This window comes from Uranotaenia lowii, chromosome 2 (assembly GCF_029784155.1).
Source record: "Uranotaenia lowii strain MFRU-FL chromosome 2, ASM2978415v1, whole genome shotgun sequence".
NCBI classification, from domain to species: domain Eukaryota; kingdom Metazoa; phylum Arthropoda; class Insecta; order Diptera; family Culicidae; genus Uranotaenia; species Uranotaenia lowii.
Window position 1 is genome coordinate 347,827,017 of NC_073692.1, and position 25,662 is coordinate 347,852,678.

At 35.6% G+C, this 25,662-nt stretch overlaps 2 protein-coding genes across 4 annotated transcripts in view; both read left to right on the forward strand.

The window, feature by feature from the left end:
- Nucleotides 1-25,662, forward strand: part of LOC129743617 (beta-arrestin-2) — a 214,303-nt gene that overhangs the window by 95,907 nt on the left and 92,734 nt on the right. The gene's annotated exons all lie outside the window — the stretch shown is intronic.
- On the forward strand, nt 1,302-25,510 carry LOC129743626 (beta-arrestin-2-like). 2 transcript variants are annotated; one of them, XM_055735708.1, is made up of 4 exons: nt 1,302-1,355; nt 7,440-7,526; nt 14,109-14,321; nt 22,991-25,510. In XM_055735708.1, exons 1-4 carry the CDS (start codon nt 1,336-1,338, stop codon nt 23,070-23,072), a joined length of 402 nt encoding a protein of 133 aa, XP_055591683.1. In that variant the 5' UTR covers nt 1,302-1,335; the 3' UTR covers nt 23,073-25,510. The 2 variants fall into 2 exon arrangements, with proteins under 2 accessions (XP_055591683.1, XP_055591682.1); XM_055735707.1 differs by lacking the exon at nt 1,302-1,355 and having other exon boundaries at nt 6,072-7,526.

Here is a 25,662-nt window from a genome sequence, read left to right on the forward strand (position 1 = left end):
TTGAACTTAAAGTATAATCGGTTAGTATAGATCGAAGGTTGCGAAGGGTACATAAAAGATAACTCTTTTTAGGCTTTTAAAAACAGCGAAAACCATAGATTTCGTTTTTCAAATTGATGTTTTTTTTCCACAGGAACAGAATTTTGGCAAATCATTATATTTTATACAAAATAACCAGCAAATTCATACTTTAATATACTCCGGACCTTGCCACGAGCAGACATGGTATAGGATTCAAACGCTGGAATTTGTTTGAAATAGGGTATTTCATAAGTTTTGTCGTTCATCAGAAATCATCTGTCCCATAACCTCGGAACCGCTTATACCGCTGTGGAACTAGCAAAAAATTGTTGTTTGAAGTAAGATTTAAATGACTCATTACCAAGAAACACTTTCAGCTTATCGGAGAAAAAAAAATTGGAAATTTCAGCGATATACCCTTAGTTTTTCGCTTATTGGGAATTAAAAATGCTGGTATGAGACTTGACTTCCCTGATGACCCTAAGCCAAAGTTTCCGATCATATGCTTCACTCCAATGCTTGATTTGAACCTTGTGGACATTTTTGACAGTATTTGCATACTTTTCCACCACTCACATACAGTAATTCTTCGAATAATCAACAGTTTTGTCAGCTATCAATTTGATAATGATGGATTTTGAATGAAACTGTGCAAAACTATTTTTTCCTTTTTCTCTTGCATCCTAAATATCTCAAAAAGGCGTAAATTTTAAATTATGAAAAAAATTGATCGGATAGTACTTTTTACAGGCAATAAAATACTGTCAAAATTTCGAATTTCCGACAACTAGTAAACGAGCTATTAGCAAAAGAAAGTGTCCCATTTCTAAAAGAACTAAGCTTTATGTATCAAATTGTGATATGCATTAACTTCTTATTATCATATGTAAGAGTTGTTTCTGTCTGTAAAATTCAAATTTCTCAATGTTTTCATTTGATTGTTTTTCCAGTTTGTCTTCTCATGTCGTATTTATTATCTGTGTAAGCTTTCCAGTTTTATGTGTATGTGTGTGATGTTTGCCGTTCAACGTAGAAAACACTTTAGATTCCGTCCAATTTATTGTTATTAAAAGATTTCTATTTTGACACCATGTTGAGTACTAGAATAGATCCCAGTAGTTTAGATGAGTAGTTTTAGAAAACTTTAATTGAAGTAAAAGTAAACATTATAGAAAAATATTTTTTAAGTTATAAGTTCACAATTTAAAAAATTGGCAACAATCTCAAAATTTAAATCCACAAATTCGCTTTTTCTTCCATTTTTATTCTCTTCTTATTGCTATCGTCGATTTCTCGGGCCCTAGGTCTCGCAACATGGTTGATGGAAAATATAGGTACACAATCGCTAATTTACGGGCTTGCTGTAATTTTGCTCTCTTGCTGTGTAAATTAGCCCCATTCGTTACTTTCATCAAAATCTCATCCCCCCCACATTGTAGAAATATCCATCAATCATCAAACCCGCTTCGCTTGATATGTAACTTCATCATATCCTGGATCATCCTGGATTATTTAGAGATATTCCTATGAAAAAAAAATCACTGGCTCTTGTGATTTATCCAAACTAAAAAAAAACATTCATCAATATGTTCAAACAAGACAAAAAACAGAATTTTAGATCTGTTCAAATAAACTTTCAAATAAAAAAAAATCCTCTTAATCATTCAGTTAAAAAAAAAACTCGCATTTCACCCACCAACTATCCTCAGCGTTCCTATTCTGTTTTTGACAGTGCATTGTTTTCTATATGATTGAGGCCGCTTTTTATCGCTTTTCTTTTTTCCTATCATGGCTCCTCAATTTTTAGTGTCACTCATATCCAGAGCTTGGCCGCGTCGCCCATTCGTTCGAGTGAATCTCTCGCGCGCGATTGATGGCTTTATTATCGTCAATCAAATGGATTTCCCATTTGTGAGCTTTGAATTTATTGATAGAAGCAGCGCGGAAAAATACGTTAAATTTTTTATCCCCTGTATTGTGTCAATCTAGGTTACGGAAATTCGATTTTTCAAGCAGCTTCAACTTTCGAAAGTGACAGCTTTTAACAATATCAACAGACAACGACTTCGATTGAGTATGATGTGGAACTGTTGGATTTGGAGTCAGGATCAATAAAACATTCGATTTAAATAGCATTAGTTTAAAAAAAAGGTCAGGCCAGACATGGAGTTCAGAACTAAAATAAACGTGGAAACTCATTAGCGTTGAAATTCTTTGCTCAGTATCAGAATTGATGAATTCAATTCAGAATCAGAATTAAGAACTAAGAATAATAAAGACATTAAAAAAACTAAGAATTCAAAATTCAAGATTTTTTGATAAATAAAGCCTACGGATTTAAAATCCTGGAAGAAAGAACTCAACATGTAAAACTTATATTTAGAATTTAAATTCAAAACGCAGAATTCTGAATGCAGAGTTCAAAATCTTTATTTTAATTCGGCTTTCATAACCTTAATTTGAAGCGCAGAATTTAGGACTCTGGTCTTTTCAAAATTAGGATTTCAGAACTAAGAATGCAAAATTAAGAATTCACAACTCAGAAGTCAAAATGCACACTGAATTGAGAATCAACATCATAATTAGAATTTAGGATTGAAACTAAAAATTCACATATCAGAATTAAGAATACAAAACTCTGTTTACAGAACTCACAATTGAAAGCCCAGAATTTTGTATGTAGAACGAAGATCTCAAAAATTTGAGTATAAAATAAAGAACTCCCGTATTAGAATTCAGAATTCACAGAATTCGGCATTTGCAATGAAGAACTCAATATTCTGATTCAAAATTTACATAACACACCATTCAGATCTAAGAATGCAGAACTTAGCTTTCAGAATCTTAAAACCTGAGACTCGGTCTTTAGATCTGAGACCTCAGGATTTAGAATTCAGATCCAACATTAGGATTTCAGAAATTGGAACTCGGAATTCTAACTTACAATAAAAAAAAAAGAATAAAAATTTCAATACTCAGAGTTAGGAATTTTCGATTTTCGGTAAGAATCACATGACATAAATCGTTTTTACTACTGAAAACTGAAAACCGAAGACCAACCCACAAAGAACATAAATCTAGAGCCGAAACTGAAAAATCTTCACTTAGAACAGAATTGAGAACTCAACACTAAGAAATCGCAATTTAGCACTCATATTTCAGAATTTAAAATTCAAACTCAAAAACTCAGAATTCAGAGCTTCAGACTTAAGAACTCATAATTCAGAACTGAAATGCAGATTAAAAATTTAGAGTTAAAGCCAAAAGTTTAAGCCATAATTCAGAACTGAAATGCAGATTAAAAATTTAGAGTTAAAGCCAAAAATTCAGGTTCATAGCTTGTACCTCAAAGTTCTGAATTCAAAACTCAAAATTAAAAACTCAGAATTCAGAGCTTCAGACTTAAGAACTCAGAATTCATAACTGAAATGCAGATTAAGAATTCAGAGTTAAAATTAAAAATTAGATTCATAGCTTGTACCTCAAAGTTCTGATTTTAAAACTCAAACTTAAAAACTCAGAATTCAAAGCTTCAGACAGAAGATCTCAGAATGCAGAACTGAAATGCAGATTATAAATTCAGAGTAAAAACTAAAAATTTAAATTCATAGCTTGTACCTCAAAGTTCTGAATTTAAAAATCAAACTTAAAAATTCAGAATTCAGAGCTCCTAACTTAAGAACTCAGAATACAGAACTGAAATGCAGATTAAGAATTTAGAGTTAAAACCAAAAATTTAGATTCATAGCTTGTTCCTCAAAGTTCTGAATTTAAAACTCAAACTCAAAAACTCAAAATTCAGAGCTTCAGACTAAGGAACTTAGAATTCAGAACTGAAATGCAGATTAATAATTTAGAGTTTAAACCAAAAGTTTGGATTCATATCTTGTACCTCAAGGTTCTGAATTTAAAACTCGAACTTAAAAACTCAGAATTCAGAGCTTCAGACTTAAGAACTCAGATTTTAGAACTGAAATTCAGATTAGGAATTTAGAGTTAAAACTAAAAATTCAGAGCGCCAAACTCGTAATTCAGAACTCAGTCTTCAGACATCAGAAGTTTTCAGAACTTCAAATTTAAAGGATTTCAGAATTAAGAGTTTAGAATACAGAACTATAATTCGGAATGCAGAATGCAGAACTCATCTGAAATTCAGAATTCATAAATCGAAATCAAAAACTCAGAATTCACAATTTTAAACTCAAAACTTCATCTTGCCTTACCAAACCTTAAACTTACATTTCTGAACCCCTAATTTTTAGCCTAGAGTTCAAAATTCAGAATTCAGAATTCAGTTTTGAAAACTCAGAATTAAGATTTCAAAATTTATAACCTACCATAACCTATTCAAATCTCAAAATTAAGACTCAGTGCACACAACTTAAAATTAAGAACTAGGAACTCAACACACTCAACTCCAAATTCACAGCTTGGAATTCATAACTCAGATTTAAAAGCTTATGTAGGATTCGGAAACAGAAGCTATAATCAAAACTCAGAATGTTAAACTCTTTTTTTTTAAGATTTTTTAACGGCTATCAGTCTCGGATTTTTAAGTAAAAACGACTGTTTTTTACTCCAACGTTTCGATCCTTATTGGATCTTCATCAGGGGCTAAACATACACAAATATTTTTCAGTGTTTAGAAAAAATCAAAACCCAATTTTCTAATTGTAGAACATTTCAAATATGTTGTGTCAAATTTTCAAGTCAATCGAAGCAAGACTGTAGAAATTATTGGCCTTAATCTCCTCTTATCTAATACTGCAAGAGAGAGAGAGAGCAGAAACTTCAAACGCGTTTTTCTTGAAAGCACATTTTTGAAGTCCGTGGACATCGTCATTTGAAAAGTACTTCACCGATTCTTTTCAAATTTGCAATATATTTTCTACATATAAAATACTAAACCCCAACGATTTTCTTTTTTTTACTTTGGGGAGATTTTACAGATAAAAAATGGCGGATTTTTTCGTGAAAAATCGTAGTTTTTACTTCAAAGAGTCACAAAAATTTCATAAAAAAAAAAATTTTAAGTTAAATAAAATCGTTGGGGTCCAGAAAAACATCTATTAAATATATTTTGCTCTGATTTTTTGACTTCAGATGATTCTGTGCTGAAATACAGTTCTTGTTTTCTAAAAGGCATCCTCGAAAGTGCTCCGTCACTGGCTTATTTTTCATTATTTTTCTTTGAAAAAAATACTAAATGTTCTTTTAACAATGCTTTGTATAATGCAAAAAATTTGAATACATTTGTTTGAACGATAGCTCTAAAAAACAATCGTGAAAATGGTGTTTTTTTTACCCGTTAGACCCTACTCCCCCCTTAAAAAACATAAAACACAAAATTATAACCAACATAATCCAACACAGAAACCCAATGACAGCAGTTCAAGATAAGCCGAATCAAACTTAACAAGAAAACGACACTTTATCGGTAAGCATCAACAAAATTCGAAGTCGATTTTCACTAAATTAGCAATAAATTTTAGCCCCTGATGAAGATCCAATAAGGATCGAAACGTTGGAGTAAAAAACAGTCGTTTTTACTTAAAAATCCGACACTGATAGCCGTTAAAAAATCCTTAAAAAATCAACCAAAACAATCGTTCCATTCATAAAGAATGTAAAACTCAGAATTCAGAACATAGTGCATGCATAAATAGTAGGGTGTCCCCAAATTGTGTAATGTCAGGGAATCAGGTAGTTCAATCTATAAATGATTGATTTGGGTATAAAGAACCAACTTTTGTATGAGGCCAACTAAAAATATCATGTTTAGAGGATCTGCAAACGCGGTCTTTTAAAAAAACCCTCTTTTTAAAGATTCGATTTAAAAAAATTCTGGATCCTAAAATTTTTACAAAGCTTAGAATTTTTTCATTTTTAAAATTATGTTTGGATTAAAGACTACACATAATAATTAAAAAATCGAATCTTCGAAAAGTAGACTTTTTTCAAAGATTGCTGATTCTCGGAGCCCATAAACATGTTTATTTTAGTTGGCTTCATACAAAAGTTTGTTCTCCACACCCAAATCTATCATTTGGAGTTTGAGCCCCCAGATTTCCAGACGTTATGCAATTTCGGGACACCCTTATAAATAGATATTTAAGATACAAATGCAGAGTTCCTAATCAGTACTCAGCACTTCAAAATCAGGATCTAGAAATATAACTCAGAACTTAGAACTCAGGACTTGAAATTTAAGCAAGTTATTCTCAACTGGAGATTTAGATTCCAAAATTCGTTATCATAATTTATTATCTCATCAATGATCTGAGGATTCGGAATCAATAATTCCAAACTTGGGATTAAGATCTAAAAAATCAGAGCTTTGAATTTAGATTTCAAAATCATTTACCATATTTTATTGTTATTATTGTTGCAGACACGAATGCCACAAGGATGGTGAAGTGTCGTAAATATAAAAATTTAAAAAAGATATTTTTTATGTTTGTAGGTTTGTCAGTATTTTTTAAAGGAATTCTATATATCGTGTTACATACTCATATGGGCGTATATCATCATTATATGACATCAGTAAAAATATCGAGCGTGTTCGATCAACGTTCAAAAGCCCCCTCACCAGGTCGTATTAAAATTCATAAACTCTTCCCCATGCTTAAATTTTGCGAAACCAATCAACTTGTTTAATTAGCTTAGTCTTTTCATATCAAACTCAGCTTCTTCGATGCCATAAATTAACCTTATTAAATAATGCTTCATCGATTCTGTTCATGTTCTCTCTGCTCACGTATAAAAAGCAACACTCTCATCTTTAACTATGGAATCGACTCAGTTTCAAACATCCATTTAGGAGTTCAATAATTTATATACATATATAAGCCGTAACGAATCCCCATTCAAAATCATTTGAAAACACCCACATTCAGGAATCACAGGAGGTGGTTCATACCTTAGTCGAAACCATATCAGAAATCATACACTCTCGTTTTCACAAAAACCGTCCATATTTTTCATCCAAACCCCAACCTCCAAATCGTCCCATCCATAACTCACCTCGAGCTAGACGTTAAGCATTAAAAATCGCGCAATCACTAGAGCACGTGCCTGTACCTAAATTAAAATTGACGCTTATTCGACATTTGTTTTTGCTCTTCATCTTTTTCCAACGTTTGGCCCCACCCACAACTTCTTGAACCCACCACCACTGCTGGATGGCTTCTGCTGTTGCCGCTACAACGATTTGGCATCAATCCGCGAACCGAAAAACCACAATGGATCAAACATCAACTTCAACAAAACGGCGTCATCACCTGTGCGAATGCTGCGTTGCGACGACGTCAACCTCGCGACGTCCTGGCGTAACTGATTGCGGTCGTAAATCCTATGGATCCTGGCATCGCGGCCGGAAATGTCAATCTCGGCCTTTCCGACGCCATCGCACACAACAGAATTGCGGATCCTTCGCAGAGGGAAAATCTCGGCATCATCGTGCAGTACAAAGTGAAGGTTAAGCTGTGCATTACACCACTCGGAGGGTAAGTTTATATACATATTTGTTTCCGGTCTATCGGTTTAACTGGGGAAAACGGCCACTTTCTGAGGGTCTTATTTTTGCCGACGGGAAAATAAATATTTTTAGTAAAGGATAGATACCCTCAACTGGGGCATCATGCAACACTTTTAAACCTCAATGGCTTCTAAAATAAAGTTGCCAGGATAAAATCCGGGCTTTCTTCGATGATATCCGGGCAACCGGGCTGTACCGGACTTTTTCAAATTTTGCATTAAATATCCGGGCAAATATTTGTGATGTCATAACGTAAAAAGCACCAATTACAGCAATTTTCGGTTTTGTTCGAATTAAATTTTACATTTTTTCTGTCAAATTTTTTTTTTTTTAAATACTGAAAAATATTCTTCTAGCTAAAAAAATAATGTTTAGATGGGTTGAAAAAAAAAAAAACTTTGAAATTAATAAACGCATGATACAAAACAATCATATTCCAGCATATAGAAACGAGATTTATGAGGTGAATCCGTTTTACGGCAATTGTAATGTTAAATTTTTTACATCTGATTCTACTTTTTTTAAATTTTCTATGAGACCCAAAAACTTAAAAAAAAAACTATCCTATCGAATGTTCTAGAATTTCCTTTCCACTTGATTCAATTTATTCTCTCGGAAGGTTCCACAACCTTCCTTATATTATGTACTAGCTAGCTTACCGGGAATATTCCAGAACATTTGATGAGCTTACAAAAAGAACCTTGTGTTACGATGCGTCTTAGTTCCATTCAAGAACCGCGCGCGTTTACATCGTCTGTAAATCGCAAAGTTAACTTTCAAAGTAAATGTAACCTTTCTTTAGTTAAATAAGGAGTATATTCGAAAAAAAATGCAACACTATGTTTTGTGAATAATTTTTAAAAGCATTGATGGAAATTGATGAAATTTTCTGTGAAGCTACCTAGTACTGCACTGCAATGTTTACATGTGCAAATTTTTGTGAAGTTCTGTCAAGTGGATTTTGAGATAGCGTCCAATAGGCGATGGAAGCGCTGTCGAATTTGGGTGATGGTTTTGCACTGGTGCAAGTGGGATGCAGCTAAAATTTCACCCAACTTTTGACAGATCTTACGGGTTTTCTTAAGGAGAGAAAGAATAACTTTTCGATTCCATCGCCCATGAAGAAGTCCATTGACTTTTATTTTTGGGCGCCACGTGCGCCAACTATAATGCATATTATGAAGCAACTTTATCTCCAAATCAAGGCTTTTTATGATTCCTTTTTCTGTTTCCTGAAGGTTGACTTTCAAAACTACTCAAAATTTTCAATTTGATTGAAGTTAGGACAATTTTTGCAGATTGGGCTCCTTCAGCACAAAAACAACATATTTGATTTTTTATCACTCCACGTCTGTTTTCGTGTGCACCATTCCAGATCCAATCAACACAGAATATCAACTTTGTAGAATCTATGGAAGTGTTATTCAGGGAGATAGTCGCATTTGGTTGCCTCCATTTTTGTATATTTAGTCATTGATAGTGTCAATAGTTATGTAACACTGACTGATTTGCAGCTTCTACAGATGGTCAGCCACCTTAAGGTGCTAGTCATCAAATTTATCATTTTTTCTCCTTGTTTATCTGCGAAACATCCCGACAAAACAGATCAACGAAAAGTTTCTGGATGGAAATCTGCCAGGTGGCCGCTGAAGAGTTCGTTTTGCTGTCCTTTACGTAATTTTTCAAAATATCTCATCGCTAGCGGTTCCAATATCGATATTCAATCCAGCGCACAACTTGACCACCGTATTTTGTTTATTTTTACGGTTAGCAGCTTCTGTTTCTTACAGAAATGAAGTTAGGCCTGTTTTTTATTCAGCCAGATGAACTTGAACTACTCATGAAAAGGTTCCAACCAGATTCCAATTAGTTTTTCCAGGTTAATTTGTGTAAAATATCATGATTTAGCAAAGGTTTTGCTTCTGTAGTAAAAAAAATAGATCAATACATGACTGAAAAAAGTATGCAAAGATAAAAAAAAAAGATTTTATGATAAAGTAAGAGTATTTCTAGAAATCAACGGAAAATTATTTTTTTTATATTTAAAATTAAATATCATATTAATAGCTTCATTTCCTCCATAGAAAGTTTTTCAATCAAATTAAAAAAAACACACGTTTTTAACTGCCCGGAATCTAAGTGATCATACCCTTATTCCCTACCTTCATGAAATCAACCATCTCCACTTCACGAATAGTCAAAATTATGGTGAATTAGCTCACTGCTAGATCCTCTGGACTCCTCAAACGATTTACCACATAAACTTTGGTCAAATAGTTGGTTTCTAGCTCCAAGTTGGTCTCCCACTGGGAATTTCCTGATTTTTTCGAGTTTCTGCCCAACAGTTAGTGAACAGTTCAAGTAATCCATATCAGTGCCGTAATATAAAACCAAGTACATATATCAAGTATTCAGAAAACTGTATGTGTAGCGTTTCTCACAAAGGACAATTCCATATAATAAGTGAAAATAATCCGTGCAAATTACGCTCACGCTTGGAAAATCCTGGAGAACAGATTCGAGACCAAGCGTCACACTATTGACTCCCATATCGTAGCTTTTTCAACCTCAACAAAATGACAAAGGAAATCATCACGAATCAAGAGCATTTGTAGCCGAGTGAACCAGAAACGTAGAAAACCTCAAGTTCCTGAAACAAGAGGTCACCGGTGTTTCTGAACGAATCCACCTGTTTACATCAGCTTTGGACAAAGAAACCCGCCATCAATGGGAAAGCACCAATACGCAGGGTAGCATGCCACGCTACACTGAAACCATTAAATTTATCAAGAAGCAGTGTTTTATTCTGGAACGCTGCGATAGTTCCTCACCATATGCTATCCAGCCACAACCGAGTGCATACGAAAGTCCGGAAGGACAGTTTCTCGGAGAAGTCGTCCAGAATTAGCGATGAGGTTTCAGGAGCACAGCATTTCCATTAGCAGTATGGTGCATTTTCCTTTCTGTTGACTAGTCAATGATATTGTTCAAGCTATTAATTACAATATCTAATTGTATCAATATGTTTTTTTTTTCAATTTTCCCCAAACAATTATTGTTTGTGTAACCTACGGTCTTTCGCGCGATATCCAATAATTTTCTCTTGCTACTTTGTTGACTAACAGTAAAGACACACGATACACTCGGATGCACTAACACTAACAGCTTGCGATGTTATGCCTTGGGAAGCCCTTTGGTGAATCCATCTGCCGGCTGGTCAGTGGTCTTCCGAACGGATGTGTTTGAGAGCTTAACCAGCTCTCGAATGAACATATATTTCAAGTCCAAATGCTTCATCCGTTGATGACTCCTATGTTCTTCTGTGAATTTAATATAAGGAATGTTGTCTTCCATAATTAGAAAAGAGTCGAAAAGAGTCGGTGTTAGCCACACCTAGAGCGCCAAGGAGGTTTGTTAAACACATTCCTTCCTTGGTTGGCATACCACGATGACTTCGGGCTCGTCTTCAACATTCTCGTTACCCACGAGATGCTCATCTTCGTTACCCAAGTTCTCAGACGCTTCTGAACTTTTTGCTGGAGGCTCGGATTCTATTGCCGGCGTATTTTAGCTTGCTGGTTGTGAAATTGTTGAATGGAGAAGATAATTTCGACGATCTAATAATTCTTGCTCATTAAAGACTACGCTGCGGTGCATCTCTACTGTACGTGAGGACTTTTTGTATAATCTGTAGCCGTTGTTTGCGTAACCCGCAAAGATTAGTTTTTTTGTCTTTGGATCCAATTTCTGCCTCTTCTCTTTAGGTACTAGAGCATATGCATTGCAGCCTAAAATGCGTAGATTGCTCAAAGCAGGCGTAGATTGCCCCATAACGACTTCGGAAGTTCGCATTCGTAGAGCATTGCTCGTACTTTCTCCATCAACGTTCTGTTGATTCTTTTGCTCACGCCATTCTGCTGAGTAGTATACGGTACTGTTAGAACCAATTAAACGCCTTTTGCCTTGCAAAATTCTCGAAAATCTCGTCCAACGTACGCATCTAAGCTTAGTCAACTTTTGACTAAAATGTGCCGTTGCCATTGCTTCAAACTTCTTAAACTTCTCAAAAACCTCGCTCTTGCGTTTCATTAGGTAGATTACTGTAAAATGTGAGTTTATAAGACTTGATCCGTGAATGTCTCGAAATATCGATGACCATCAAACGTGGTTTCTTCCATGTATCCGCAAACGTCAGAGTGCACTAATTCAAGTGGCCTACTTGCCCTTGGTATTTGCAGACTCTTGAACTTTTTGCTTGACTGTTTTCCAGCTAAACAGCTTTCGCAAACATCGTTTTGTTTGAAATCTAGATGCAAAAATTTACTCCTTATATCGTCTTCTGTGTCATAAGTGTGGTTATGCCAGCATTACTTAGATGGCCAAGTCTTCTGTGCCATGTATCAAAATCTAAACGGGGTTTTTCCAAGCAAAGCCTTGGATTTTTCAATATCCGAAACCAATTCCAGGGAATACAAACCATCAATTACTGTCCCTTGTCCCCTCCCCCAAGTCTGTAATTGTGACCTTACCATCAGAAAAAGTAACCCTTTTTCCTTTAGTGGTAGCCTTTCTAACAGAAAGGAGATTTGGGTCTAGTTCAGGAATAATAAGAACATTATACAATTTAATCTTCTTTATTTTACCATTAACCATGGTCTTAAGGGGTACAGTGCCTTTCTTATTAACCTTCATTGACTCAGCAGTTTTGGCTATGGAAAGCTCGATCGGTGTGGCCAGCGTCGAGAAGTCCTCCACTAATCTCTCGTCACAGACCATGTGGTGAGTCGTTCCGGAATCCACCACAAAGCTAACACGCCTCTCGCCTACCGTAGTGGCCTTGGTGACAACCTTTGCCTGACCGATGGCCTTCTTCAGGGTTCCGTCAACCTGCGGAGGAGCCAACTTCAAAATTTCGCTAGCCTGCGGAGGTGCGACTTTCAAAGTTCTGCTCGAATTTGGGGCTGCCAAATGATCGGAAATTGCGTTACGTAATATTTGAACGGCCTCTTATAAGCTTGCACCTGAGCTGTAGTTCCACCTCCCCATCATGCAGAACTTTTCCGTTCTGTCTGTTAACTTACCACTCTTGGGTCTCTCGGAGACTTTTGGCAGAACACCAGTTTGCGTTACGTAGTTGTGAAATGACAACCCGAACATTTCAGGGAAATTCAAGGTTGCAGCTCTCACCACAATGTTCGATATGCCGAACCTGAACCTTTCTTCGGGTAAAAATAACTGACCATGTCGCGAAGTCCCCCCCGGGTTTAAATATCCTCAAGTTTTCGACGCTAACCTCTCTGCCAAGAGCCTTGGTTTTCTACCTTAGCTCCTGGGCTAAGTAATGTTTGGTTGCTACGGGGTTTTGTTTAGATGCCTTCTACGTTTCGACTCTTCCCTGCTTTCAGGCAAAAAAAAACACCCATAACCCTTATTTTTCTACTAGAGTTTGCCTAGAAAAGAGCTAAATCACTCTATCATATCTCATTTTTTCTTAAATGTTTAAGCCTGTGGATCTGTTGAAAACCTGCAATTTTTTATCATAATTGGTACCCTTAAAATAACGCTATTTTTTTAGAACAATAGCTCTAATGTACCTCCCCAACCATGAAAATGTCTGCCTTAGTAGCAAGTAGTTGCTGAAAAGATATCTATGTTAGACTGAGTCGATTTGGGATCGTTTTCTAATTTCGCAAACCCTGGGGTCTGAAAGCTTCGGTTTTTTGTAAAGTAATCCATGAGTTTTACAAAATTTTTAAGTAACGTTTACATAAATATTTTAATTTTTAGGTTCGTATGATAAAATTCAATACTTTGTTCGGGAAAATCAACATCATTTTTCATTCTTTTGTTGAACGGAGCCTGCTAACGGTTTTTGTGCCAATTCATAATTTCTGTGAAGTAAATTTTCCGATGAACAACTTTGTCGAAGACGGTAACTTGGTTTATTATCAGGCAAAAAAGTTATTAGCTGTGGAATAGGGGGATTGTCTTTTGGCAATTAAAAACAATCAATTCAATTGACATCACTGTTGGTGAAAAGTAGTAGACTGTCATTTGCGCCAAGGTAGAGTCAAAAAGACTCAGTAGTAGCTGTTTGAATGCGCGGCAACACCATCGAATGTTGGTTATTTGGTATTATACTTCCAGAAATGAGAGATTCAAAAAAAAATTTGTGTATATAAACTTTTTAATGTAAATTATTGCAGTGTTGATCATTTGTCTAAAATATATATTTATTTGTTTTTTTTTTACATTTTGAATGTTGATGGCTCAGTGGTGGTTAAATGTTCTAGGAAACTTTTTGTTTAAAATTATAGTCGCTTTGTTCGTTTAAATTTTCAAGAGAACATAAATTTTCTGCGTATCTTATCTAGCGACAGACAAAAGTGTATGATAAATTCACCCTTAATGATCAATGACAAACTAGGCAAAAGAACCCCAAAATTCAATTTTCTCTTCTCAGTGCTAAATCATTTTCGAACATTAAATTAATCATCCGTCATTTCTCATCCTGTTTTCTCTCCCTTATCTCGAAAACACCAACTCACAGGGACCTGGTCGCGGAACTGCCTTTCATCCTGATGCACCCGAAACCGGACGACGACGAGCCGGTGATAGGCGATCGATCCCCAGGACGGACCACAAATTCCGCCGCCGATGGGAAGCTGGCCTCGGGAGCCGGCGGAAGTGACCTCAACCGCAACAGCACCTACCATGGCGATGCGGCCAAAGAGGACGGGCCCAATCTAATCCAGCTGGATGGGTAAGTTGTTACTGGTGGTGTTTACTTTTTCGGTTTCTTTGCGGAAACTTTGAGATTGTAGGAAGTTTTTTGCCAAGTGGCTGCGAAATTTTAACAGATTGCTTTCTGTTCCGAAATTTGACGGCATATTTTCGGGGGCGTACGATTGATGGGCCCGAGGGCTTGTCCTGTTTACTAGTCAGCCTTTGCGATAAACTTGTTTGATGGCTACACGTGCGGAAAGTTACTGGTACTTCCCTTCTATTTGAAAATTGATTGATTAGATTCATAACGTAGGGAATGGCTTGTAGGGAATTGATTCATAGCTTCCAAAAATTCAAGCTGTTTTTCTGCCTACACAGTGAAGTGAGAATTAACTTAAACATTCTCGTTAAGAAAGGCGCCATGTTTTTAGTGGAATTAAGTTTGGATTTTGTTTTTGGATGCTTCCATTGCAGATAAGCATTGCATCACCATTCCGTGTAAAATTTACCATTTTTCCGACATAATTGATTTTTTCTTTCCACATTGAACCCTTTGCCATATTTAAACTCACGATTACGTTTCCGCTTTATTTCCTCCCGCTAAAATTGCCCACCCATTTCGCGCCACCAGCAGCAAACGACCGGCGATAATCGAAACGGAAACCACCCAATTGTAACACTGACCTGACCCAATTCCGGTGCCATGATTTCCAATGACTGCCGGCTTCGCCCTTATACCACGAATACTAATGCTACTGCTGCCGCTGCTTCTTCAATTGGAAACCATCATCATACCCGGGGTGCTGATCCGGAACTATGGCCATAATTCGTCCTGCTGCAAACCGCGACGATGCGATGCGATGTGTAATCATGATGTTGACTGTCGATTCGAGATCTCGGGAGCAAAAGTCTCTACTAGTCGTTCCTATACCCAGTTACTTCTCGTTGCTCTTCGCCAATATGGTATCCTGAATTACTACTGCTCCACGGGGTAATTCTCTTGGTCGTCGTAGACAGAAAGCCACGTGTTGCTCCACTTTTGGTGTTGTGATTCGTCCAACCGATGGGGGTCATTTAGTTAGCACATGACGTCCGTTATGGGTGTAGCCTTCCCCTGATTTGGCTGTCGTCTCGTATATTGGCCTCGTAGATCAGCTTCACTCGTCATCCACTTTTTCACGATTTTAGTTAACGGTAGAATTGCACCGGAGGGACATTTGTTGCTGTTTTTCATTATAGTTTCGTAGGTTGACCTTAGAATGATAGTTCAGTAACATTAATGTCCTTTTTTGTTGATACAATTAAAATGAGCAGCTCATTTAATTTCTGGTTTTTCTCACTACGCATATTGATAAGTTCAGTTTACCTTCTCGCAAGTTTCGAACGTTTAACTGATTGCATATTAAGAAGAGAAATATAATCAAAATTTCGAAGATCAAATCACTCTCTGGAGCCACGTCTTTTTCATAATCACATAATGAACTCACACAACACTCTACTATAGAAGTTCACGGGACAATGAAATTTTACAAACTAAATAAGGTGATTTACGTAGATCATTTTAAGGAAGCTTTGATACCTTGAAGTAGCTCTAGAGATAAGGCCTGAGTTGAGAGTTTTTTTTTTAAACTATTTGATTCAAAGACAAATACATGCTTCTGTGTTTCTTATTTACACTACCAATCAAAATTTTCTTTTTGAACATTTATTTCATTTTCTCAGCACAACATTCATATGATAGATGCGTTACTAAACTTATCTAGTGCGCCAATGAACAAATAAACCTGTTACAATTGCTCTACCTAAAATTATTTCTTTTATACTCCGATTTGCATGGAACAGTGAAAAGCAGCGACTTATTGCGCTTAGCGAAATACTTAAAAAGATAATCGCTACTAGTTAATCCTTGATAATCAAATTTTTATTCAATGTAACAACATTCACTAGATGCCAAATTTGTATCAATAGTACATATATAAAACTTTGAAAATGTGAGTCTTACTTTATAGATATCATGGTGGATTATGAGTTCTAGAAGTGCCCAACCGAGCTATAACATCATGCTGATTATATTGTTTAAATTTATTTCTAATTACCGCTTACACCATTGAAAACTTTACAGAAACACAAAATCACTGACATTTCGTTGTGCTTTTTTTGTCCCTTATTTACTGTTTGAGGTTTCGTTGCCTGTGTCTCGAGATAGTGATTTATCCATTTCCAATCAAATGATTCGATGAAGCGTTCGAAAAGTTCATCTCTAAATTGACTGGAAAAAGCGAAACAATACTTTGAACGGGTCAAAATTACAAGATATCACTTTCAAAAGTATACAAAAAATTTGAAGACTGTAGAGAATTGTTCAGAATAGCTAGAAATCTCGTGATGTGAAATCAGTTCACAACCCTGTTTTTTTTAACTGAGTGAATTCATGTCGCAACTTTAAAGAGACATTTTTTTTTGTTCAATCAGAAAGCTACGTATATCAAGTTGAGGGTACTTATTTTAAAGGAAATTTAATTTGTGACCATTCGCTAATATTTTTTACTCTACAGTAATATGGTACTTTGACACTTCTAGAATGATAACAGTTCAGAAAAGTCCGGAAAAGTTAATTCACGTCACATTGGAGTGGGACTACAGTTTTTGTTGTTTTTGTTTTTCGGCATGGGAAGGTTAAAATTCGTAAGGCTTGAATGTCTCAGGATTTTTATTATTTTTACGGGTAAAGTCCGATTAAGTGGCTCCAGAGAGTTCCTACTAAGGCGTGTATTCGAAATTAAATGTAACACTTTGTTTTGTGAACAACTTTTGAATGCATGAAAGAAAATTAATTAAATTATCAACGAAGATAGCCTAGTAATGCAATATTTACATGTGTAAATTTCTGTGACGTTCCGTTGAGTGGATTTTGAGATAACGTGCAATGAAGAAGTTTTTTGGATTTAATTTTTGGACACCACGTGCACCGACTATAATGTATATTATGAACCACCCTTTTTCTAAATCAAGAATATTTTTGATAACGTTTTCTGTTTCCTGCAGCTTGACATACAAAACTTATCAAATTTTTTAATTTGGTAGAATTTGGTGACCAATTTAGCCGATTGTTCCCCTTGGGCACAAAACAAAATGTTTGACTTTTTATAATTAAACCACAATTTTCACGTAATGTCACTAATCCAGATCCAACCAAAACGGACTATTAATTTTGTGGGACCTATTGAAGTGATATGCAGGGAAAACGGTCCCATTCGGAGACATTCTTCTTTGTATATTTTGCAATTTATCGTGTCAATCGTTGAGAAGCACTGACTGATTTTCAGCTTTCACAGTTCGTCAGCCTCCTCCAGTACTTGATATACAATTTTTCAATGTTTTCTCTTTGTTTACTTCCGGAAAGTACAGGCAAAACTTGTCAACGAAAAGTTTCTGGCTGGAAACCTGCCAGGTGCCCGCTAAAGAGTCCGTTTTGTTGTTAATTATGATTTGACCTCCGCATTTTGTTTATTTTACCGGTGGGCAGCTTTTCTACTTTGTAGAAACGCAGCCAGGCCTCTTAATTAGTCAGCTAGACGAACCAATTACAATAAATTCATCGAACATCAAAACACTAACATCGAAATACCATTATTATTGCCTATTAAACTCATTAGCTGTAAATTTTTTCGGCCCGAGTGTTTAAAAGTATAACGAACTCACAAAAATGCTCGCAAAGTTCAAACCATGAATCGGAGTGGAACCCTTGATCGGCAACTATGCTTTAAGGTCTATGGTTATTCGTGAGGTGAATTTTTTTTTGCAAAAATCTTGCCTTGAAATACTCAACATCCAGTGCAAAGTTGAATTAGGGTGTGAGAAAATCTTAAAAAATTGCAAATTGAAAACTATACATTTTGTACATATTTGTTGAATAATAAGAAAGATACAGTGATTTTAAGCGAGGAGTGTCAAATTGACACTCAAGATCTAATTAGGAAGTTTTAGTCTGGGGAGCGTCCATAAAAAAGGTAACAATGCAAAAATAAGGATTTTATTAATTTATTGAAAGATGCAGAACACATTTTTGTATTTGGATGCACCCGAATAAAGTTACAAGCCACCAAACTTCCAAGAGTGACACATTGACACTCAAGACCGGATGAGGGTGGAACACTTTCAAACTAGAGATCAGAGAACTTTCAGGGAATTTAATGGAATCTCGTCCTTTAATCATTAGAGGCCCTTGGAGCCAAAAAGGTATAAGTGCATACAAGCTGATTTCGAGAAAAAGCACTTGAACTTCGTTGTGTTTCAGTAAATTTCATAGATACTTTTATGAATTTTACAACAATCCCCCAAAAAGCAACGTTTATTTGACGTTTATTGAGGTAACACATATTTTTTGATTTTGGCACTTATACCCCTTTGGCTCCAAACACATGCACTTATACCTCTTTGCGACCAAATAAATTCACTTTTAACCCTTTGCCACCAAAAAATTTTCTCATTCAGGCGTTTTGATCTTGTTTTATGGGTAAGAATACATAAATATTCATTTCTACAGAAGCCAATTTTTTTTGTATAATTTTTTTTGCTGTTTTGATGGGAAATATACTCTTAAGAGCTTAGAGATTTTATGTCTGAAGATCGACCTGGTCTTGTTATCTTCTAGTAAATCTCTCAAAACGACGATATTTCAATTTCAATTCAATTTTATAATAATTCGAGTAAGGTATTAATCCACTAAATTTCAATCGCTGTATGTTTTATGCGCCTTTGCTTGATCAATTGGGCATTGGAAAGAGACTTGCAGTTAAGTTGATGAGACATGAGTTGATTTTTAATAGTGCATTTACGGCGCCTCATCTCGTACAAATAATACATATACATTTTTTGTAGTTTTCAAGCTTTCATACAAGTCTTAAATCCGTGAAACACTCCATATATACAGAAATCATTATTTTGTGACCCACTCATTGGTAGTTAAAATAGAAAAAAAAATCATTTTAATATTTTTTTGTCTACTTACTAATATTAGCACTGGATGCAATCATATGAATCACAGTTGATGGTAAATTTTTAAACATTATCAGCTCTTCTAACGAAAAGTAAATTAAATTTTTTTAATGTCTTGGTCCCGAGAAAAAAAACTACTTTCTGGAAATCACGTTAGGGTTGGTGGTAAAGAGTATAAGTACATCACTAAGATGGACTTTGGAGGCAAATGGATATGCCACAAAGCAAAATGTGGCCTTCAGTTAGTAGGGTTTTTTCACAGAGTCCAAAACATAAAAAAATATTTGAATGAAATTATGATTTACATAGCATATGATGTTTGGCGGTCAAGGATTTAATCTAGATGCTTATCTCAGTTTTTTTTTTAATTTGTCACTTCAGCTCCAAGGACCTATTTTCTTTCTAAAGACAAGGTTTCAGTCTAGTGGCTCTAGAGAGTTTATAATAAACAAGCCGGAGGAAACAACATTAACATTACAGTAGAAGGACGGAATTTCATTGTATTCTAGCCAATGTTCAAAGAAATCATATACCTACGTTAACCGCAGTAGGGCATGAACGAGAGAAAAAATTCTTCCCAATGTGTTTCGAGAGACGATAAAATAAAATCATGCTAGCCTTGACAAACTTCATATTGACAGTGAATACTAACGAGCGTTTCGTCAACAAACAACTCAATCAGTGAATCACTGGCACCTGGTGGGGAGCTCACCCAGAAGATCTTTTAAAATTGTATCGAACAACAATTCTCTCAGTGATGGAATATGGTAGTTTTTGTTTCCAGTCAGCTGCCAAAACTCACCTCATCAAACTCGAGCGTATCCAATACCGTTGTCTTCGCATCGCTTTGGGCTGTATGCCCTCAACGCATAACATGAGCCTTGAAGTTTTGGCAGGAATACTCCCACTTAAAGATCGATTCAATTTATTATCACTTCGGTTCCTCATCAGGTGTGAGGTCATGAACCCATTGGTGATCGTAAATTTCGAAAGGCTACTTGAGCAAAATCTTCAATCCAGATTTATGTCTATATACCATGTCTTCATGTCCATGCAGATTAATCCTTCTTCATATTCCCCAACTCGTGTTTACATCCCTGACTACGACAACTCTTCTGTCCAGTTTGATTTGTCTATGCAGCAAGAAATTCGTGGAATCCCTGATTCGCATCGTCCACTGCTGATTCCAAGAATTTTCGATGCTAAATATAGACACGTCGATGCTGACAAAATGTACTTTACAGATGGGTCGCTAATAGAGGAATCAACGGGATTTGGAGTTTTTAACGAAATAGTTACCGCCTCATATAACCTCCTTCCACCATGCTCGGTATACATCGCAGAATTAGGAGCCATTTACTGGGCGTTGGATAGCGTCGTTTCAAGGCCGGTAGGACACTACTATATTATAACGGATAGCCTTAGTTCTGTTGAAGCAATCCGTTCAATAAGACCGGGAAAGCACTCACCATATTTCCTCGGGAAGATACGGGAAATTCTGAGTACTTTATCAAGACGTTGCTTTGCCATCACCTTCGTTTGGGTCCCCTCACATTGCTCGATAATGGGCAATGAGAGGGCGGACTCTCTGGCAAAGGTGGGGGCGATAGAAGGCGAAACGTATCACCGTGAAATCGTCTTCAACGAATTTTACTTCTTAGTTCGAAGGAACTCTCTTGTCAACTGGCAGCGCAAATGGGACGAGGATGAGTTGGGTCGGTGGCTCCACTCGATTATCCCAAAGGTAAGCCTTAAACCCTGGTTTAATAGATTGGACCTGAGTCGGGATTTTATTCGTATATTTTCCCGTCTCATGTCTAATCATTATTCCTTAGACGCGGTACTCTACCGTTTTGACATTGCTGGCAGCAATTTGTGTAATTGCGGTCAAGGTTACCATGACATCGAGCATATTGTCTGGTCGTGTGAGGTCCATCTTGTCGCCAGAACGAATTTAATAGACTCCCTTCGGGCCCGAGGAAAACCACCTAATGTTCCAGTGAGAGATGTACTAGCAGTGCTAGATTTGGACTACATGTTCGAAATCTACCTTTTTCTAAAAGCTATCGATCTTCGCCTATAATTCTTTTTATTTTCATGTTTCCCTTTCTTATCCTCTTTTTCTTTAAAATAAAAGTGTTAATCTAAGCACATAATTGTAAAAACAAAAACGAGTTTGGCTCTTTAAAACCTGAAAGTATGAGCCGTTTCAAATAAAGATTTACAAAAAAAAAAAAAAAACTCAATCAGTGATTGTTTATGTTCTACCTGACAGCTGAAAAAGTTTTGTTCCAGACTCCAAGCAATGGCATCTCGATGTTTGTGAAATCAACTTAACGTTTCTACCCTTTTCTTGTATCGTTAGTTGTGTCCGAATGATAAAATTCTCCTATAAACGATTATTTTTATTAGCACTTCATAGTTTCTCAAAAGACTATGACTTGGAAGAAAAATAGGACTTGGAGAAAAAATGCATTGTTTACAACTTTAGCTATCATGATCTCCGAGTTTAGATGACTGAGTTTTTCAAAAGCTTCCATCCGCGGGTACGAAATAGAAGTGACTTTTTTTCGACAGTCAGTCACAGAATGCTTTTTTGGCAGATATTTCACTTTCATTTATGCATGTTAACAGTTTTGAGCACTGATTTTAGCCAGTCGATGGTATGAATTTTTGTTGCTGATCTACAATGAAACTACCGAAAGCGCATTGTTTTTTTTTCAAACTAGAAAGTCTTGAATTAAAAAATCACGAAAAGTCTAGCACTTGAAATTTGGAAGAACTTTGTTTATGGTCGTTGCTAGAAATCTTTGAGATACTGAAGCGGTACAAGCACAGATCCTACTGCTAAGCTCCCTACAACTTATTCCATACTGTTTGCGCTTCAATTTATAAATCTCCAAAAATCCGACCTTATGACAAATATAGAGAAATGAAGGATTAGATATTGCGTCAAAAAGTCAAGAGATTTAGGAACATTTGCAACTCTGAACTCAAGTCTAGAAGTTACAGTCAGAATGGCTTTTCCAGGTGAGAGCTTTTTGAACAGACGAACATATTCCGAATTCTTGGCGAATTCTTTTGTTAAACTTCTTTTATGCTAATTTCATTTCTATTAATTCATTGATTCGATCCTTTCATAGAAAAAAAAACCGAAGAAGGTACATACAATTTGTGATTAAAGGACATGCACATTTCAAACCCACATTTTCTCACTATTTAGCAGCTGTATGAAAATATTTTCTAGAGTATCGCTAGTTAGCATTCAGCATTTTGTTTTCTCTTTAATATCACTTTATTTATGTAGTTACAGCTTAAATTGTCTAAAAATGTAAGTCAAAATTAAATTAACAAACTATTGAAAAGCCTGTGGTTCCCCAGGTTGTTATTCACCAGTATTTAGAAGTAAGTTCCAATTGTAAAATCTTTGAGCCAACATTTCCATCCAAAAAATGCCGGGGAAGGGTATCGCAAAGGCTATGTTGATTCCAATATTTTTCCTTATCCGAACATATTCTATCGTATACAATATTGAATATTCTCAAGTTATTTTTTAGCCTCACCAGCACCGTAACGTAGTTGTGTTTGTTAATTGTGTGTCCTTTTTCCCTTCTTTTTTTCTTTTTTTTTTAATTTTTAAACTTTCAACGCGTCACCGTCTACGTGTTACATGTGTTGATGACTGTTGTCGTTGTTGTTGAAAAGCAGCGATGAAAACTGTCCTGACGACGACATCATCTTCGAGGACTTTGCACGGTTACGCTTGAAAGGGGCCGAGACGGAAGCCTAATGCGCAGTAGATCGTCGCCGGAGTCGAAGGCCGTAGCCGTAGCAGCACGACAACAACATCAACAACAACAGAGACACTTACATACTGACACAGATCCGGCCAAAGCCAACGAATGCTGCAACTCCTTCTGAAACGACTGTAAACCCGAAATAACCAAAAGAAGAACCATCGCGTTGAAGGTGAGAAGAAAATGTCACTCCCTTGACGTTTAATCAAGAGAAACTTTGTGAGAGAGCGAGCAGCTTTTAAACCTTGGACTCTCAGAAGAGACCCACAGCCAGAAAGTCACCAAAAGTGGCACAGCTTTGATAGTTTTTTTTATCTTTGAGCGACCGAATGGACGTGTGTACAGATAGAAACTTATCGATTTCGCAAAGAAACTTTGTGAAACTTGAGCCAAACGAAAAAATAACAACAACAACAGTAAAGTAAAGTAAACACACAAGAAAAATGACGACCTCAAACTGTAGTGACTGTAGTAGAAGTAGATCAGCAGAGACGAACAATGAGCAACAATGAACGCACTCATCCCATGAGCAAGTAAGAGAGTTAGTTAGAGAGAGAGCCCTTGTTTTTGCAAAAAAAAACACGAACACACTCAAAAACACCCACTTTGTACTAGTAGTTGTAGTGTTGTCGCACAAAAATGCATTGAAGAAATCAATGAATGAACCACCAAAACATCTTAATGAATGAGTGAAGCAAGGGCCCTAGCTTTTAAGTTGCACAATGTCACGTTAGGCGTATGCAAAAAGTTTCAAATAAGAAAGAAAACAAACTTTTAAGGGAAAGAGAGAAATGATTATGAGCGTATCTGCTTCGTATGATTGTAAGAGAAAGTGATGAGAGAAAGTGAGAGAGTTAGCAAACAAAACAGAACAACGTTCTTGGTTATTGTTTTCTGTGTTGACGATGTCAGAAAAGTACTATTACTTGTAGATGGTGTAAATTTGTGTGTACTTTTTTACTGTACCAAACGCCTGTATGAAATTCTGAGAACGGGAGAGAAGGAGAAGAGACAAATGGTCATGGGAAACATGCTTTAGTATCGTTAGTTGCAAGACGCAAAAGAGTGGAAACTGGGAAAAGGAGAGCGCACGCGAAATAGCAATGCTGAATATGAGTAGCTTAAAACAAAAAGGTAGAAAAAAACGAAAGTACTAATTTAAGAAAGCAAAACACAATTATTCATTTGAAACATTTTAATAACTTATAAAATAGTCACATTAGATAAAACGCAACCAAGGCAAACAATTGAAAAGGGAAAAAAATGAAGAACAAAAACGGCATTTACGAAAACCTTTCTTGGGTTTCGCTCCAAATAGATTTGTTTCATTAAAATAAAAAGAGGAAAAAGGAATCCGATAAAGTCAACCAAACTGGGCGTACTCTTTGAGAGTGTTTCACCAATTTTTATCTCGCCCCAAACTGTTCAAATATTACTGAATAAAAACGATGGAAGAGAGAAGAACATTTTAAGCAAACCTTATCTGCACATAATTTATTCACGTTATTATTGAAACTTGTTGGCAATTCCGACAGTTGTTCCAGCTTTAGCTTTATTTATTATAAACAAAAAAATCTTACTTTGTTGCACAAAATGAAATTTAAGAAAAAAAAATCAACAAACACCCTTATTTTATCAACCATTATACACACAAAAAAAAACCCCAAACAGCGAGTATGTAACTAGGAAAGATTTCTAATGTATATTAATCGTTTATTGTTTTTGTAGCCGTGTAGGTTTTAAGTCTAGAAATTTGGGAAAATCAGCTAGTGAGTGGGTCGGTTAGAAAGCACCAGATAATTACAATTGTTTTAGTGCAGCACTAACAACTGCAAAGCAAGCAAATTCCACCTCCACCCTTGTTTCTAAAAATAGACAGTACACAGTATTGATTTTAGAAAAACAAAATTTTTATTCGATGGAAAAATTAGGCGCATAAAATTTTATTTTCAGCTGCTCTAGAAAAAAAAGTGACCAAAAATCAATCGAAATTGAAAATTTGCACTCAAAATCCGTCATGGAATAGGAATAAGAAGTCATAATCCAAATTTGGGATCAGAATTTACAGTCAAAGTTGAGAAATTTAAATTTTTAATAAGCCAATTTTTTATTTTATATTGTTCAAATTTTCGCTTTTTTTGTTTGTTTTTGAAATCATAATTGCTTTTGATTTTTTTTTTTATTTTTAATATTTTGAATTTTTAAAATTGAATATTTTAAAATTTTTAATTTTTTAAGTTTTTGGAACCCAAAATTACTTGATTTTTTAAAATTTTTTAATTTTAAAAATTTTGAATTTTTCGAATTCTTGTGGTTTTTGAAACTTTGAATTTTGGGATTTTCAAGTTTTTAAACATAGAAATTTTAAATCATTTTTTTTTTAATTTTCAATTTTGAAATTTTGGAAGTTCCTTATTTTCAAGTTTCAAAATTTTTAAATGTTTCATGTTATGGTGTTTTTTTTAATATTATGAATTATCGATTTCAATTAATTTCGCAAGTTTTTTAACAAACTTAATAAACTTACGAAACAAACTAAGAGAAATATGCAATTTGTATTTAAGATTATTCGAGATAACCTAG